This window comes from Talpa occidentalis, unplaced genomic scaffold, assembly GCF_014898055.3.
Source record: "Talpa occidentalis isolate TD23 unplaced genomic scaffold, MPIMG_talOcc4v2.1 talOcc4.8, whole genome shotgun sequence".
NCBI classification, from domain to species: domain Eukaryota; kingdom Metazoa; phylum Chordata; class Mammalia; order Eulipotyphla; family Talpidae; genus Talpa; species Talpa occidentalis.
The window spans coordinates 97,720,009-97,733,577 of NW_023605194.1; the positions used below are offsets into that span (position 1 = coordinate 97,720,009).

The 13,569-nt window shown below is 34.8% G+C and overlaps 1 protein-coding gene across 2 annotated transcripts in view; it reads left to right on the forward strand.

Annotated features, from left to right (window-relative positions):
- PPP2R2A (protein phosphatase 2 regulatory subunit Balpha) overlaps positions 1-8,303 on the forward strand; it is a 71,944-nt gene extending 63,641 nt beyond the window's left edge. For both annotated transcript variants that reach the window (XM_037497364.2, XM_037497365.2), the window contains exons 7-10: positions 572-736; positions 1,604-1,773; positions 3,851-3,942; positions 7,302-8,303. In XM_037497364.2, the coding sequence (XP_037353261.1) occupies positions 572-736; positions 1,604-1,773; positions 3,851-3,942; positions 7,302-7,581 (707 nt within the window). In that variant the 3' untranslated portion in view covers positions 7,582-8,303. The remainder of the gene's footprint in view (positions 1-571; positions 737-1,603; positions 1,774-3,850; positions 3,943-7,301) is intronic.
- The last annotated feature ends 5,266 nt before the right edge of the window (positions 8,304-13,569 follow it).

A 13,569-nucleotide genomic window follows, 5' to 3' on the forward strand; every position in this document is an offset into this window, starting at 1 on the left:
AGATAAGGACCTCCCCTAGTGGCGCAGGCAATTGAGTGCGGCGCTGTGAAGCTGTCTGCAGCCTCTGTAGCATAGGTTATATCACAGCCAGCTGGCGAGATACCCACATGGTACGGCAGACCTCTCTTGTCTTGCCCGCTGCTCCCCTCAGCAGTGTATTTCAGTCAGTCTAACTGTTCTGCTCCCCACTCTGTCTCTGGTGAATCCTCTTACCCTCCCACACATCTGGCCTGTACCCTGGTTATTGTGTGCATGAATAAATAAATCTTTAAAAAAAATATTTAGGAAGATAAGCTTATCAATCTTGATGCTTCTGAGCTTTGTATCAAAAGAGAAGGACCTCCATATTCTAAAGAAGTTTTTTAAATTTGCCCATGTTTTCTTCTAATATATATATTGTTTAAGCTTTAAAAGTTTTAATCATCCTGGAATTTATACTCATAAGGAATAGAATGCAGTTTACACTTAATACTTGTGCTTAAGTCTGTGAATTAATTTTAGATTTTAAGAAATATAAGCTTATTTTCGTCCATTTTTCTAAGTGGCAATTCCTTAATGAAATGCTATCTAGATATTGTGGATATCAAGCCTGCCAACATGGAAGAGCTGACAGAGGTGATTACAGCGGCAGAATTCCATCCAAATAGCTGTAACACATTTGTATACAGCAGCAGTAAAGGAACTATTCGGTTATGTGACATGAGGGCATCTGCCCTCTGTGATAGGCATTCTAAACGTAAGTAATTGCATATTTCTTTCAAAAGATAACATTTTCTGTTTGAAACTTGACTCAGACATGGTAACTACATTTACACAGTTGTACAAGTACCAAACCTCGGTGCCCAGGATCTACTGTATTTTTCGGTAATTGGGCTGACACCACATGAGGCATCATGGGTTATTCTACTGGAAAAACATAGAAGGCTCTTAGACGGCATGTGTGTTGAAATAGTGGACATACCTTTATAGCACTCTATTCTTTGGGGACTTGGTGTCGGGCTCTCTAACTCCATATTCAGCCGTTTTCGCTTTTCTCCCTAATTTAAGCTTCCTGGGAAGATTTCTTCTTAGATTTCCTTGACTTAAAGCACTGGGTTAAAAAAAAAAATACAGGAATTACAGTATCCTTGTCTTCATGATGCCAATTATTTCTAAGTCATGAAGTTGGTATATGCCTCTTAATCAAAAATTTTTGCCTGGCCACTGAAAATGTAAATGATGGCGTGAATTTGGATGGTGCGGTGGGTGTGTCTTCTTGTGACAGTACAAAGTCAGTGAGGTAGATGCAAAATCTATCAATCTGGCTAGTGACTTGAAAATCAGAAGTCCTGGGTGAGTCTAGTTATAATAAATTAGCATAGGGTTCTGCAAGTGTACTATATATACTTCATCTTCAACCTCAGTATAAAGTCAGTCTCTTTTAAGAAACTTTCAGGGATATTATGTTCATGCAGCTGGACAGATGTTCGTCACTTCTTTATTGGCCTGTCATTTTTAGTTCACTGTTAGAAAGTTTGTGAATGGTTATTTGAGCAAATGATTTGTCCAAGTCAGAATATTATACAAATTGTTTTGCTTTGTTTTGTTCTTTTCTTGTTTTTAGTGTTTGAAGAACCAGAAGATCCCAGTAACAGGTCTTTTTTTTCTGAAATCATCTCCTCTATTTCTGATGTAAAATTCAGCCATAGTGGTCGATATATGATGACTAGAGACTATTTGTCAGTCAAAATTTGGGACTTAAATATGGAAAACAGACCTGTGGAAACATACCAGGTATTTCCAGTTATTTCTTTCAATGCACATATTTTCTATTTACTTTTACATATTTATAGAAAAATTTTGTATGTTAATACAGATGCAGTGTCTGTTCACTATTAGGTCTCTTCCTTCACAGATCCTTGAATATGTTGCTTTTCCTGAAGTTAAGGTTATATATACTTTTATAAATTTTATTGTCTGTTCAGTTTTGAGGTTAAAGTTGATTTTATTACCAATTTGATTGAATATTGGCAACTTTTCCCCCTGCTGCTATCTACATTTAAAGTGAGGAAGGAAGAACACACTCTATTAAGGTCTGGAGGCGGGGGATAGAAAAGGATTGGGGCGAATGGTCAGTCCTATTAGAGAGAGGCTTCCTTGTTGGAGTATGTGCTACAGTAGTTGAACTAGAATTTAACTGGCATGCTGGGTGAAATGGACTGGCATTTTGCCATTTGGCTGCTAAGAAGATGAGCTTATAAAGCCAGTCAAAAGGTCTTTGGGAATTGCTATCTGGTGTGGGAAACTGCTAACTTTCTGATCGCCTAGTGGTCCTCACCCCCAGCAAGCACATCACTCACGTTTTATAATTATTGATTTGAACTATAACACTCTAAAATTGTTCTGTGAAAAACCCCGTACGTGCATTCCAAAACTTTACTGAATTGTTACTTAATTTTACCTGATTTGCAGGGTTTTTCTTTGCTATACTGAATCGGATTAGTGACTGAGACTAGAAACATAAATTTAATAATGCAGCACATACAGATCCAACTATTCTTGTTGAATTTGTTTAAGCTAGGTGTGATTCACAGATATTTTTGATCATAGTGATTTTTTGCCTTTCACGCTCACTTTTGATCCTAACTTCACATGGGTTGCAGTTCCTCTCCATTAACAAATCATCACATAATGTCATATTGATATGGCCTGAATCATTCCACTATTCTTAACATTGAAATGGACACTTAAAAAGACATTAGGTCATTGCATAAAAGTGGAGAATCCTAAGCATTTAGAAGGTACCTGCTTTTTCTATCACTTCTTTTTAAGCATCTTTTTAAGTATAAAAGGTAATAAGTTAGAGATTCCTTTTTTTCTTCCAATCACAAGTGAATACTTAGGAACTTCCCTTGGAACTTAATATTGAAGTGTATCATTTTTCAGAATACTCTTTAAATACCAGTTTACTGATTTCTAATTTATCCCTTTGTGAAGTATTAGTAATTGTAGAATTATACCTTAAAAAGAGGTACATTTTAATAGCTTTTGATGATAGCTTCAGTAAACACAATTTGCCAGAGCTTGATCATGCTCTGCATAACACAAGTGCTTGTGGAAATACAGGCTTCAGTTATTTATGTTTGGAAATTGATATTTAAAAAGGAAGTAAACACAATATTGTATGTTGTACTTTTTATTAGCAATTAATAGATTGAAAGCCATGGTAGCCGGCCTTCCTGGTGGCGTAGGAATTAAGTAAGTCTCAGTGCTATCACTTTGACAGCCCACTGCAAATGCCTGAGTCCAATCTCTGGCCAGGGAGCTGACCCACGTGATGCAGCAGACCCCTCCTGTTTTACCTGCTGTTCCCCTTAGCAGTGTATTTCAGGCAGTCTGCCTGTTCTGCTCCTCACTCTGTCTCTGGTGGATCTCTCTCTCTCTCTCTAACACACACCCACCTCTGGCCTATACCCTAGCTCCTGTACACAAAAATAAGTAAAATCTTATTAAAAAAAAAAAAGCCATGTTAGCATATTCAGATATTGATATGATGTTCTTTAATCTCTTTATGTCATTTACAAATGCTTTCAAGGTAATGAAGGCTGCATGTACCATGCCCAGAAGGTACTATTCTGTAGCTCGGTTGGAAAACTTGTATTCATAGGAGGGGCTCATGTTTGTAAAAGGATGAAATGCCTTTGTTGCTACAAAGAGAATTGAATGTTAATAAAATAAAAATGTATGTGCATATGTCTAGATGGATCTTTTTTGTTTCTTATAATGGATTTATTAAATAATTTTCCTAATTTTAATTGGAGATTTTGAGGCATAAACTAAATATTTGTATAATGTTTATTTTTTCCCTCAGGTGCATGAATACCTCAGAAGTAAACTTTGTTCACTGTATGAAAATGACTGCATATTTGACAAATTTGAATGTTGTTGGAATGGATCTGACAGGTAATTGCTTTTAATTTGAACCTGCTGATTCAAATGTGGATTTTACTACAGAAACGAAATTTACTATTTCACCACTATGGTTGCCACATTCACTAAAAGTAGATTGACATAAATTACAAATCTGAACTTAATTTTTACAACTCACAGTTTCCTTGAAATACTTAAACTGATAATCTTATGGCCATATTGTCAGTTAAAAGTTAACATTATATTTCACTATTACTTGTGAAAATACACAAAATACCCTGGATATCATAAGTTAGTGATTTTTACATATCTTTGATTTTTTCCCTTTTATGAGAAATGAAGCAAATTACAGTGGTGACCCATTAACAGAATGGTGAAATTTCAGTTTTTTTGCTATTAAACTGTTTTCAGAAGTAATTTAAGCAATAGAGAATCCCATTTGGAATGATAAGCTTTTCCAGATACTACATTGATACCTCATAGAAATGGTAATGAGTATTAAGGCTTTTTATCATCCCCAACATTGCAATGGTATTTTTTTACTTTGTCCTTTTACTACCTTTACATACTTACTTTTTATTTCACTATATCATCATAGGAATACCATTATTTCCAAGGATAAATGCTTTAATCTTTCAGTGTTTTAGTTGATAATGTTATTTACCATTTACTATGTTCTAATGGAATAGGTGATAGTAAAAGTATAATTTTGGAATTACTTTTACTTGCCTTTATAGTAAGTAATTAGAGGCACTTTATTCAATAATAGTTACATCCTAAATCTTGATATGATTCAAGTTTCATGGTGTTATTATTTGTTATAGAGGATAATAGACCTTGTTAATTTTCCTTCTTTTTTATTTTAACTTGTAAAACAATTATTTTTATCTGATTGTAACTTGAGGCCCAATACTGGATTGGCCATAATGAACCTAGGATAGAAATAAGCCGATTTTGACTTTAAGTATCAATACTAAACCTTGGGAGAAAGGGAAAACTAGCGAAATAGAAATTAGCAAAATTGAAGAGAAAGAAATACTATCTACTAGGACATGGTGCACTATACAACTAATTTTTCCTCTTATCACTTAAATATATTATTAGCAGTTTTAAGTTTTGTTCGATTATCAGAAGTTATTTTTTTCCCTAACATTTAAAGGTTTTTTTTTTTTTTTTTTAAGTTAAGATAACTTTGGTTTACAACACTATGATTCAGAGATAGAGGTTCACACTTCTTCACGTGTGTTACCATGCCACACCCACCACGTGGGCACCCACAGTCCCCACCACAGTAACATTTTTTTAAAATAATTTTTTAACTTGGAGAAAATTTACAGTAGTAACACAACTATTATTTTGCCTTCACCCAGGTTTCCCTTTTGCTCTTTGTTGTATCATTCTCTCTTCTCGCTTTCTTTATATGTATCTGCATAAGCACATGCAGATAGACACACACACTTTCGTTCTGTGAATCAGTAGGGAGTAGACTCTAAACATCATGCTAATTCTTTTATGAGTATTTTCTAAAAGATGGACACTCATTATAATGATAGAACAAATAGCTAAAGCAAAGAAATTGCCATTGCTGAGGTACTGCCATCTCATCCACAGATCCCATTACAGTATACCATTTCTCACAATATACAGTTGTGTCCTTTCTTTCAGAGAAAGGAAATTTGGCCCAATATTCAATCTAAAGCATATGTTAGATTTAGTTGTCAACTCTTTAGACTCTAACCTGGAACAGTTCTTCATTCTTTACTTACCTTTTGTGAATTTGGCATTTTTGGAGAACACAAATCGTTTACTTTATAGAATGTTCCTTGATTTGAGTGTTTAATATTTCCTTGTGAATACATTCAGGTTATTTGTTTTGGCAAGACCACCACAGAAATGCTGTCCTTGTAACACCTTTAAAGGTTTCTAAATATCCATAGACAGTCTTAGTCCCTTAAAGCGACAGAAATTTAGATTTCCTGAGATTGCCAGTCTGGATTACATAAATCATTTTCAAACAAACACAGTTTCATTACTTATGGGTACATGTACCAGCTTGACTTTGATGATGATGTTAAGTGTCTTTAGGGAGAATTGATATTATTGAATAGATAATAGAATTAAATATGTGAGCTATATAGTGTATATATAAATATTTAAATTTATTTACTTAAGATTTTATTTATGCATAAAAGAACTGGGGTTGTAGCTCAGATTTGTGGGGGATGAGAAGATTCAGCAGAGACAGCATGGGGTGGATCTATTGAACAGGTGGATCTACTGAAATACACTGCTGAGGGGGAGCAGTGGATGAGACAGGAGAGGTCTGCCGCGCCATGTGGGTTAGACCCCTGGCTGGGGATGCAACTCATGCCATAGTGGCTGGTGATAGCTTGATAGTGCTGAGACTTTAACCCCTGCGCCACCAGGAAGGCCCTCAGTTTTATTTTTAAGAATTATCACATCTTTTCCACAGTTTATTTATATTGTAAATGAGATTTTTTATCTTAAAAATGTGGCTTAAATTTTTACTGTAAATGAGATTTTTAAGATAAAAATCTTTAAGATAAAAATTTTTTTATCTTAAAAATCTCATTTACAGTAAAAATTTAAGCCACATGGGAAAGATGTTACAGTAGTAGCATCAGACCCACTTCAAATTAACAGTTCCAAACTAGTGAAGTTTTTGCTTAATGGAAAGACTTAGTAAATGTTGAGCAGTTATGGGTGGCAAGTGGAATTGATGGGACTGTATCTTAGGCAGGCTAATAATTTAATATCCCTTTAACCTGATAGCATTAAAACTATTTGCAAAAATTTTACTTAAAATGTATTTAGTGTTACAAGTGAAATGATGTTAATTAAAATTGTATATGCTTGCTTAATATTTTCTGGGGCAAATTTGTTAAAAGGATTCATAAGATAGGATTATCCAAATCAGACAGCGTCCAGGGAACAAATTAAATAGTTTATGATTTAAATAATAAAGCATTGGTTTCTTACAAGCAGCTGGAGTCCAGTTCTAGACACTGTCCCATAGATGGTGCTGCTCAAGAAGGTGGCTGTATTGATTCATTTCAGAGGCCATAAATACAAAAAATTCAGCAGGATAGCTTGGTCCTCCTACTAACAGGTTTTGCTTGAGAATGCTTTCAAAACTCGGTGATAGGTTTGGCCATCACAAAAAGTAGCCATTGGTAGAAACCTAAGTTAACTAGTACCCTGTTTCTAGGCTACGATCCCCTGGGTTCATTTGCAGCCCTCACCCTTAATCCAGATCTGCTAGAAGTAGCTATTTCCTGTGAAGTACTAGGCTAGGTTTCATCACTGAATCATTTTACTAAAAACAAACTCCTGTTCACTTTTTTGACTGAGTGCTTTGTGTACTTTTACAGTGTTGTCATGACTGGATCTTACAATAATTTCTTCAGAATGTTTGACAGGAACACAAAGCGAGACATAACCCTAGAAGCATCTCGGGAAAACAATAAACCTCGCACGGTTCTGAAGCCACGCAAAGTCTGTGCAAGTGGCAAGCGAAAGAAAGATGAAATAAGTGTTGACAGCCTAGACTTCAACAAGAAAATACTTCATACAGCCTGGCATCCCAAGGAAAATATCATTGCTGTAGCTACTACAAACAATCTGTATATATTTCAAGACAAAGTGAATTAGGGTTGGCATTCCTAGCAGAAGAGCCCACTTCCTGCTTAGTTGAGATAGTTGAATCTAGCATTCGTACCTAAAAAAAAGAGAGAGGTCCATTGTGGCGCCCCTTTCCAGTGTTTGACAATGTGCCATTCAACAACATATTTTTTATAGCTACATGGAGAAAGCTCTGTGGATTCATCACTGTGGTGTTCTCCATGTCTGCTAGCCATTTAGGTAAGGGTAGGGCACTTTTAATTTAAATGACTTCTTGCACCATCTTGCCTAATGGACTAGATTGGACTGTATCAACATTGATTTACTCCACTTTTTATGCCTTCCATTGTGATGACGTCAAACACAGTGAAAGCCTTCAGTCATGCTTATGGGATTTAATTGTGTATCCTCATTACTGTATCATTTGTGGGGTACACCCCTGCCCCCTTTTTTAAATTAAATACAGCTCATTCTTACTGTGGCTTGTAGCATTCCTCCTCTTCTGGCCTCCTGGACTCTTCCCCTTCATCTCTCTTACCCCTGCCCCCTCCACCCAGTCTTGGTGGTGGTATATTAAAAAAAGAAAGAACGAAAGCACACAAAAATGAGTCAGTTTGGGGTCAGTGGTAAAGGGGGTATATGTTGCGAACAAATGTTTTAATAACAGTTGGCTGTAATCACTCCTTGCCATGTCTGGCACTGAAAATAAGGAAAAAAAAAACTACTACTGAATAAAAGTGACAAAGAATGGAGAATCTGGTTTTCTTTTTCTTTTTAATCTACCTCTTTAAGCCAATATTTTGTGTCATACCTATGGGCGCAGTGAAATGAACTGAGTTTCCATTGTTTTGTTGGTATTTTTGTTAATTACATGAAGGGAGAGATATTGGTTCTGTATCAACATGTTTTGAAATAACTTGGTATTAAGAATTTTACAGTCTATAATGCTACTAAAGATCTTTTTTACTGTAGCTATGAGGGTATTGGATACATTGTATCTACACTTAACTCATTATCTGTTAACGAAATTGTTGTAAATGGGAACCAAATTTGTAGAACTTCATTTCTAAAGACTTTTTTACAGTGCTTAATTTCATTTTTGCCTTATTAAGTCAACAATTTAACATTTTTTTAACAAGTTGACTTTTGTCATTCAATCCATATAACATAAAACTAACCTCAAGTGATTTACATAGATTAAAATTGACATTGCACTAATTTTTTTTTTTTTTTTTTTTTTTTACTGCTATCAAATCTGAATGAAATGTATTTTGCCTTGGGTATTTTTCCTTTATATTTTTGTTTTCCCAAAGCTATTGTTATTAAAGTATTAAAGACAAACTTTAAAGGTACAGTGTTCAAAAAAGTGTTTAATGAAATCCCAACAGTTGCCTCAAGAAAAAAATATATATAGTGATCTGTTCATGACTACATTTTCCTGAAGTGGTGATACTTTACCCAAAGATGAAGAGTACTCCTATTTTTACGAGGTAGAATGTACCTTTGTCAGTCTTGCAGAAGCTTTAATGGAGAAAAAAATGGACTTTATTTTTAAAAGATACGCTTGAGTAGGCATTTATATTATTAGAGAATGGTAGTTGTTTTGGTTGAACAGTAATATAACCACCTTGAATTTTAGAGGACTCTGAGTGCTGCTTTTTTGTCCTGTCCACTACCTTTTATTTTATCCTTATCAATGAAAAATGATTGAACAATTCAATGGTGATTCCCTCTACACTTATACAATTACTCTGTCTTGTAAGGTAACATTTTTAGCACACAGAAATTTTATGTAATAAAATTACTGTATCTTTTGGACTTAACAAATTTGAATTTGTACTTAAACACATTGATTATATGTCTAATAATTCTTAAAGTAATGGCACTTTTACTAATTTATTTGGGGATCTTTGGTGCATTTATAATTTGTGTTACTCTTTATGCTTGACTTGGAAGTGAGATAGTCCCCTGCCACCAGTATCACATGATACTGACTAATTGACTCTCCTGAAGATCTCTTTGGGAGGTGGTTTCCCCCCAGTTTGGGTGTAGGTCTTGAGATAAAACCACCAAATAGCTCTTGGGAATTCTTTTTTTGACTCCCTAGTAGCTAGGATGATTGTCATCCTTAACACTAAAGGTTAGTGTTTTATATTCAAGGAAACATTGCTAAAAACTAAAATGCCTCTATCAAGGAATGCTATTATCAATTATTGTAAAATATTCATAAGTATCAATTTTTAATTTCTTTGGTGTAGCAAACTATTAGCCCAGCCACTTATCTTATATGGTTATGGGTAACCTTTTTATTAATAAAAATTATACTTAGAATAAACTTAGTCTTGTCAAGTTGCTTGTATTTTCCTATCCTCTTGCCACCTATAGACATAAACATATTCTATGCTTCTGTCTTAACCTGCAAAAATTCCAGCAGGAAAAATAAATTTGTGTTAATCTCCTTTGATCTTTATTCAGTGGCTGGGCAATAGCCTCTGCGTCTTATGTATTTACATAACTGCGGGGTATCAGGCTTTCTTCTGTGAAGCCCTACCTAGTCTTTTGGCACTAAAATGCATCCTTTTTTTTTTTTTTCTTTCAAATTAAGTGAAGATTTTTTTAACCTTATGTGAGAATTATTCTGGTTTACAGATATTCTTAAAACTAGAAATATGAAGACAGGTTATTTTTGTGTCTAACAGTATTTATGAGTAATGTGTTTATTCTGAGAAAATTATATGTGAAAGCTAAACAGTACTGAAAAGCATCTTAATGAAATTTAAATGTTATCTTCTTAGGGAATATTTCTTCAGCATCTTGTCTTTACCACATATAAAGTAGTAATATACACTTCTGCAAAAACAAAAGCAAGTGGAAAGAAAAGATAGGTGCATGCTAAATAATCAAGAATTGAGTCATTCATGTTAGTATTGAGAGCACTATTTTAGTTACTTGTTCATATGGCCAGTCATTTAAGCTGCTGTTTGTGTTATTAACGGGTTTTAAAAGGTTTTTCACACACTCTTCCCCTCCCCCAAAAGACTTAGGGATTGACAGTTCTTTATTTTGTAATTAAAACATTATTCTTTAGTATTAGTCAAATGCTTAATTTACAAAATCTTAGGTCTCCGCAAATGCTGAAGATTTGTTTTTTAAGTGTAATATAAATTTAATTTTCTTTCCTTGGCATTTTATTGCAGGTAGTATTAGACTTTGTGCCCTACTATCTATATAAAAATTAAGAAACACTCTCATGGCTTAAAGTTATGTGTGTACATACACACACATACACCCCTCCCTCCTCTTAGCACAATGCCTATCAAAACAGGTAAGGCACTACTCACTTTAGTTTCCTCCAAAAGGAGAAATTTGGCAAACATAAATGGCATAAGGGACAAATCTAATATTTTAATACTTCTCACCTAAACTCCACAGTAATGTAAAAAGCAACATGTTATTTGAGAATGTTTCCACTAGGGGGCGACATCTGAGTCCTAAAACAGCATTTATGTATATGTAAGATTGCATTGGGGGGTTTGTTTCTGTACTGGAAGAGCTTTATTATTAAAGAGCAGATCAGAAAACAAAGGGGAAAATCCAGAAGTGTATTTATGCCCAAATAAAACCACTTCAATGTGACTTGGGAGACAGAGCTTGAAAGGGGCCACTGATGAAGGGGGAATCCAGATGTCAACTACAATGTCCATTATGATCATACCTTTTTAGGGAAAAGGCAAAACTAATGTGAAGAGTTTTGGAGCTGCCCTTTTAACCATACTTTGCCCACCCCCTTGTGAAATCAGATCCTATGTACCCTGTTAGCTTTCTCTGCCCTTTACAAGGCAGCCAAGAATTTCATGTTGCACATTTATGCTGCTGTAAGTCATTTAACGAAAACTTCTGGGTTCTGCATACACGTTCTTCAGAAAATACAAAAAAATCACCCCACCGGTAGTATGCAGAGCGAACTCATTCTCATTTGTTATGTATTTTTTTTTACTCTCTTCCTGGGTATATGCTTTTTATTTAGAGAAACAAATCATGTATACTGTTTGATGTTCTATTTCTCTAATGAACATATCTTAGAACAGTTTTCCATATCAAACACTCTGCGAGACCTCTGTCTACGTAGCCTCATGTTTATGGGTGATCCATTATTTTACCCAGTACCTGTTGTCAAAACTGACTTCGTTTTTGCCAAGAATTATTAGTGAACATACATGCCAGTCTTGATCTGCAAGATTTTTAGAATACATCGCTAAAAACAGTTACTGTATTAAAGGATATGGATATATTTAAGATTTAACATAAATGTCAGGTGCCTCTTCTAAAAATAGTTCCTTCACAAGTATAGAGTTATCCTATTTTCACACTCCCAGTCGCGGACAAAAATCTCATGTTTTATAAGTTCATCAACTTGTAAAAACTGTAGCCCACTTCGTGTTACCACATTTCAACCCAGACTTTAATGTTTATAAACTGGTTATAAGACCTTTATCAGATAGGTGTTTTATAAATATTTTCTCCCAGTCTGAGGCTTGTCTTTATTTTTCCATTTAACAGCTTTTTCCATCAATTTTTTTTTAATGGATTATGCTTTTGGTGCCATTTCTAAGTAATCTGCCTAACTTGAGGTTATAAAGATTTTTTTTTTTAAGAAGTTTGATAGTTTTCAGCTTTTAAGTGTGGTCCACTTGCGTTTTTGGTACATAGTAAAGCTAAATCTAAAAATCTAATAAAAATTATATATGTGCCATATTGAGGTTCATTTTTCTTTGTACCTTTGTTTACAATCAGTCAGCAATTGTAATATTAGAGTCTGTTTCTGAACTCTTCCATTAGTCTGTGTCTGCTTCGCCCACACGCCATTGACCTGATTACTGTAGCTTCATGTAAGTCCAACTCTTTTTAAAACCTGTTTGGCTGTTTTAGTTCCGCTGTCTTTCTTTATACACTTTAGAATCAGCCTGTTGACAAGAACAAGCATCCATTTGGATTTGGAAGACAGTTGTGTTGAATCCATAGACTAATCCAGGGAGAGTGAACATACATGCAACTGTTGCACTTATGTTGGTAGTAATTCATATTTTTGTGCTATTATTAATGGTACTTTAAAAATTCAATTTCCAATGGTTCATTGCTAATATCTAGAAATACAGTTGATTTTTTGTATGTTGCCTTGTATCCTGATCTCTTGCCAAATTTCACTCCTGATTTTTTAAAAGTTTTCTATTTAGTCATGTCTACAAATTATAATAAATGTTTTCTTCCTTTCTAGACTTTACAGTTTTCCTTTTGAATGCCTTTTATTTCTTTTTCTTGTCCTAATCTGGTCAAACCTTTCCAAGTGATGGTGAAAGAGTAGACACAGGTGAGAGCAGACACATCCTGGCCTTGTCACCAATGTTAGGAACAAGCATTCAGTCTTTTACTATTCAGTTTGTTAGTTGTAGGAATTTTGTAAATGGCCTTTAGCATGCTGAGGAAATTCACATTTTCCTAGTTTTCTGAGATTTTTTAAATTTATGCATACAAAACGGGTACAGGCCACAGGTGCGGAGAGTGAGAGGACTCACCAGAGACAGAGTGGATAACAGAACAGGCAGATTGACTGAAATAAACTGCTGAGGGGAGCAGCAGGTGATACAGAGGTCTGCTGCGCCATGTGGGCCAGCCAGGCATCAAACTCGTGCGGTGCTGCTTTGGCTGCGGATAGCTTCACAGTGCTGCGACTTCAACCCTTGCGCTACCAGGGAGGCCCAGTTTTCTGAGATTTCTTAATCATAAATGAATATTGGATTTTGTCACATTCTGTATTTACTGAAATCATAACATTTTTCTTCATACTGCTCAGGTGAATTACATTAATTTTTTGGTAGTAGACCAACCTTGCTTTCCCAGAATATTACTGGAGTCTCTTGCTAGTATTTGTTAAGTAATTTTGCATCAATACTCATAAGGGTTATTGATTTGTGGGTTTTTTTTTAACCTTATGTTATCGTCTAGCCAATATCTTCAAAT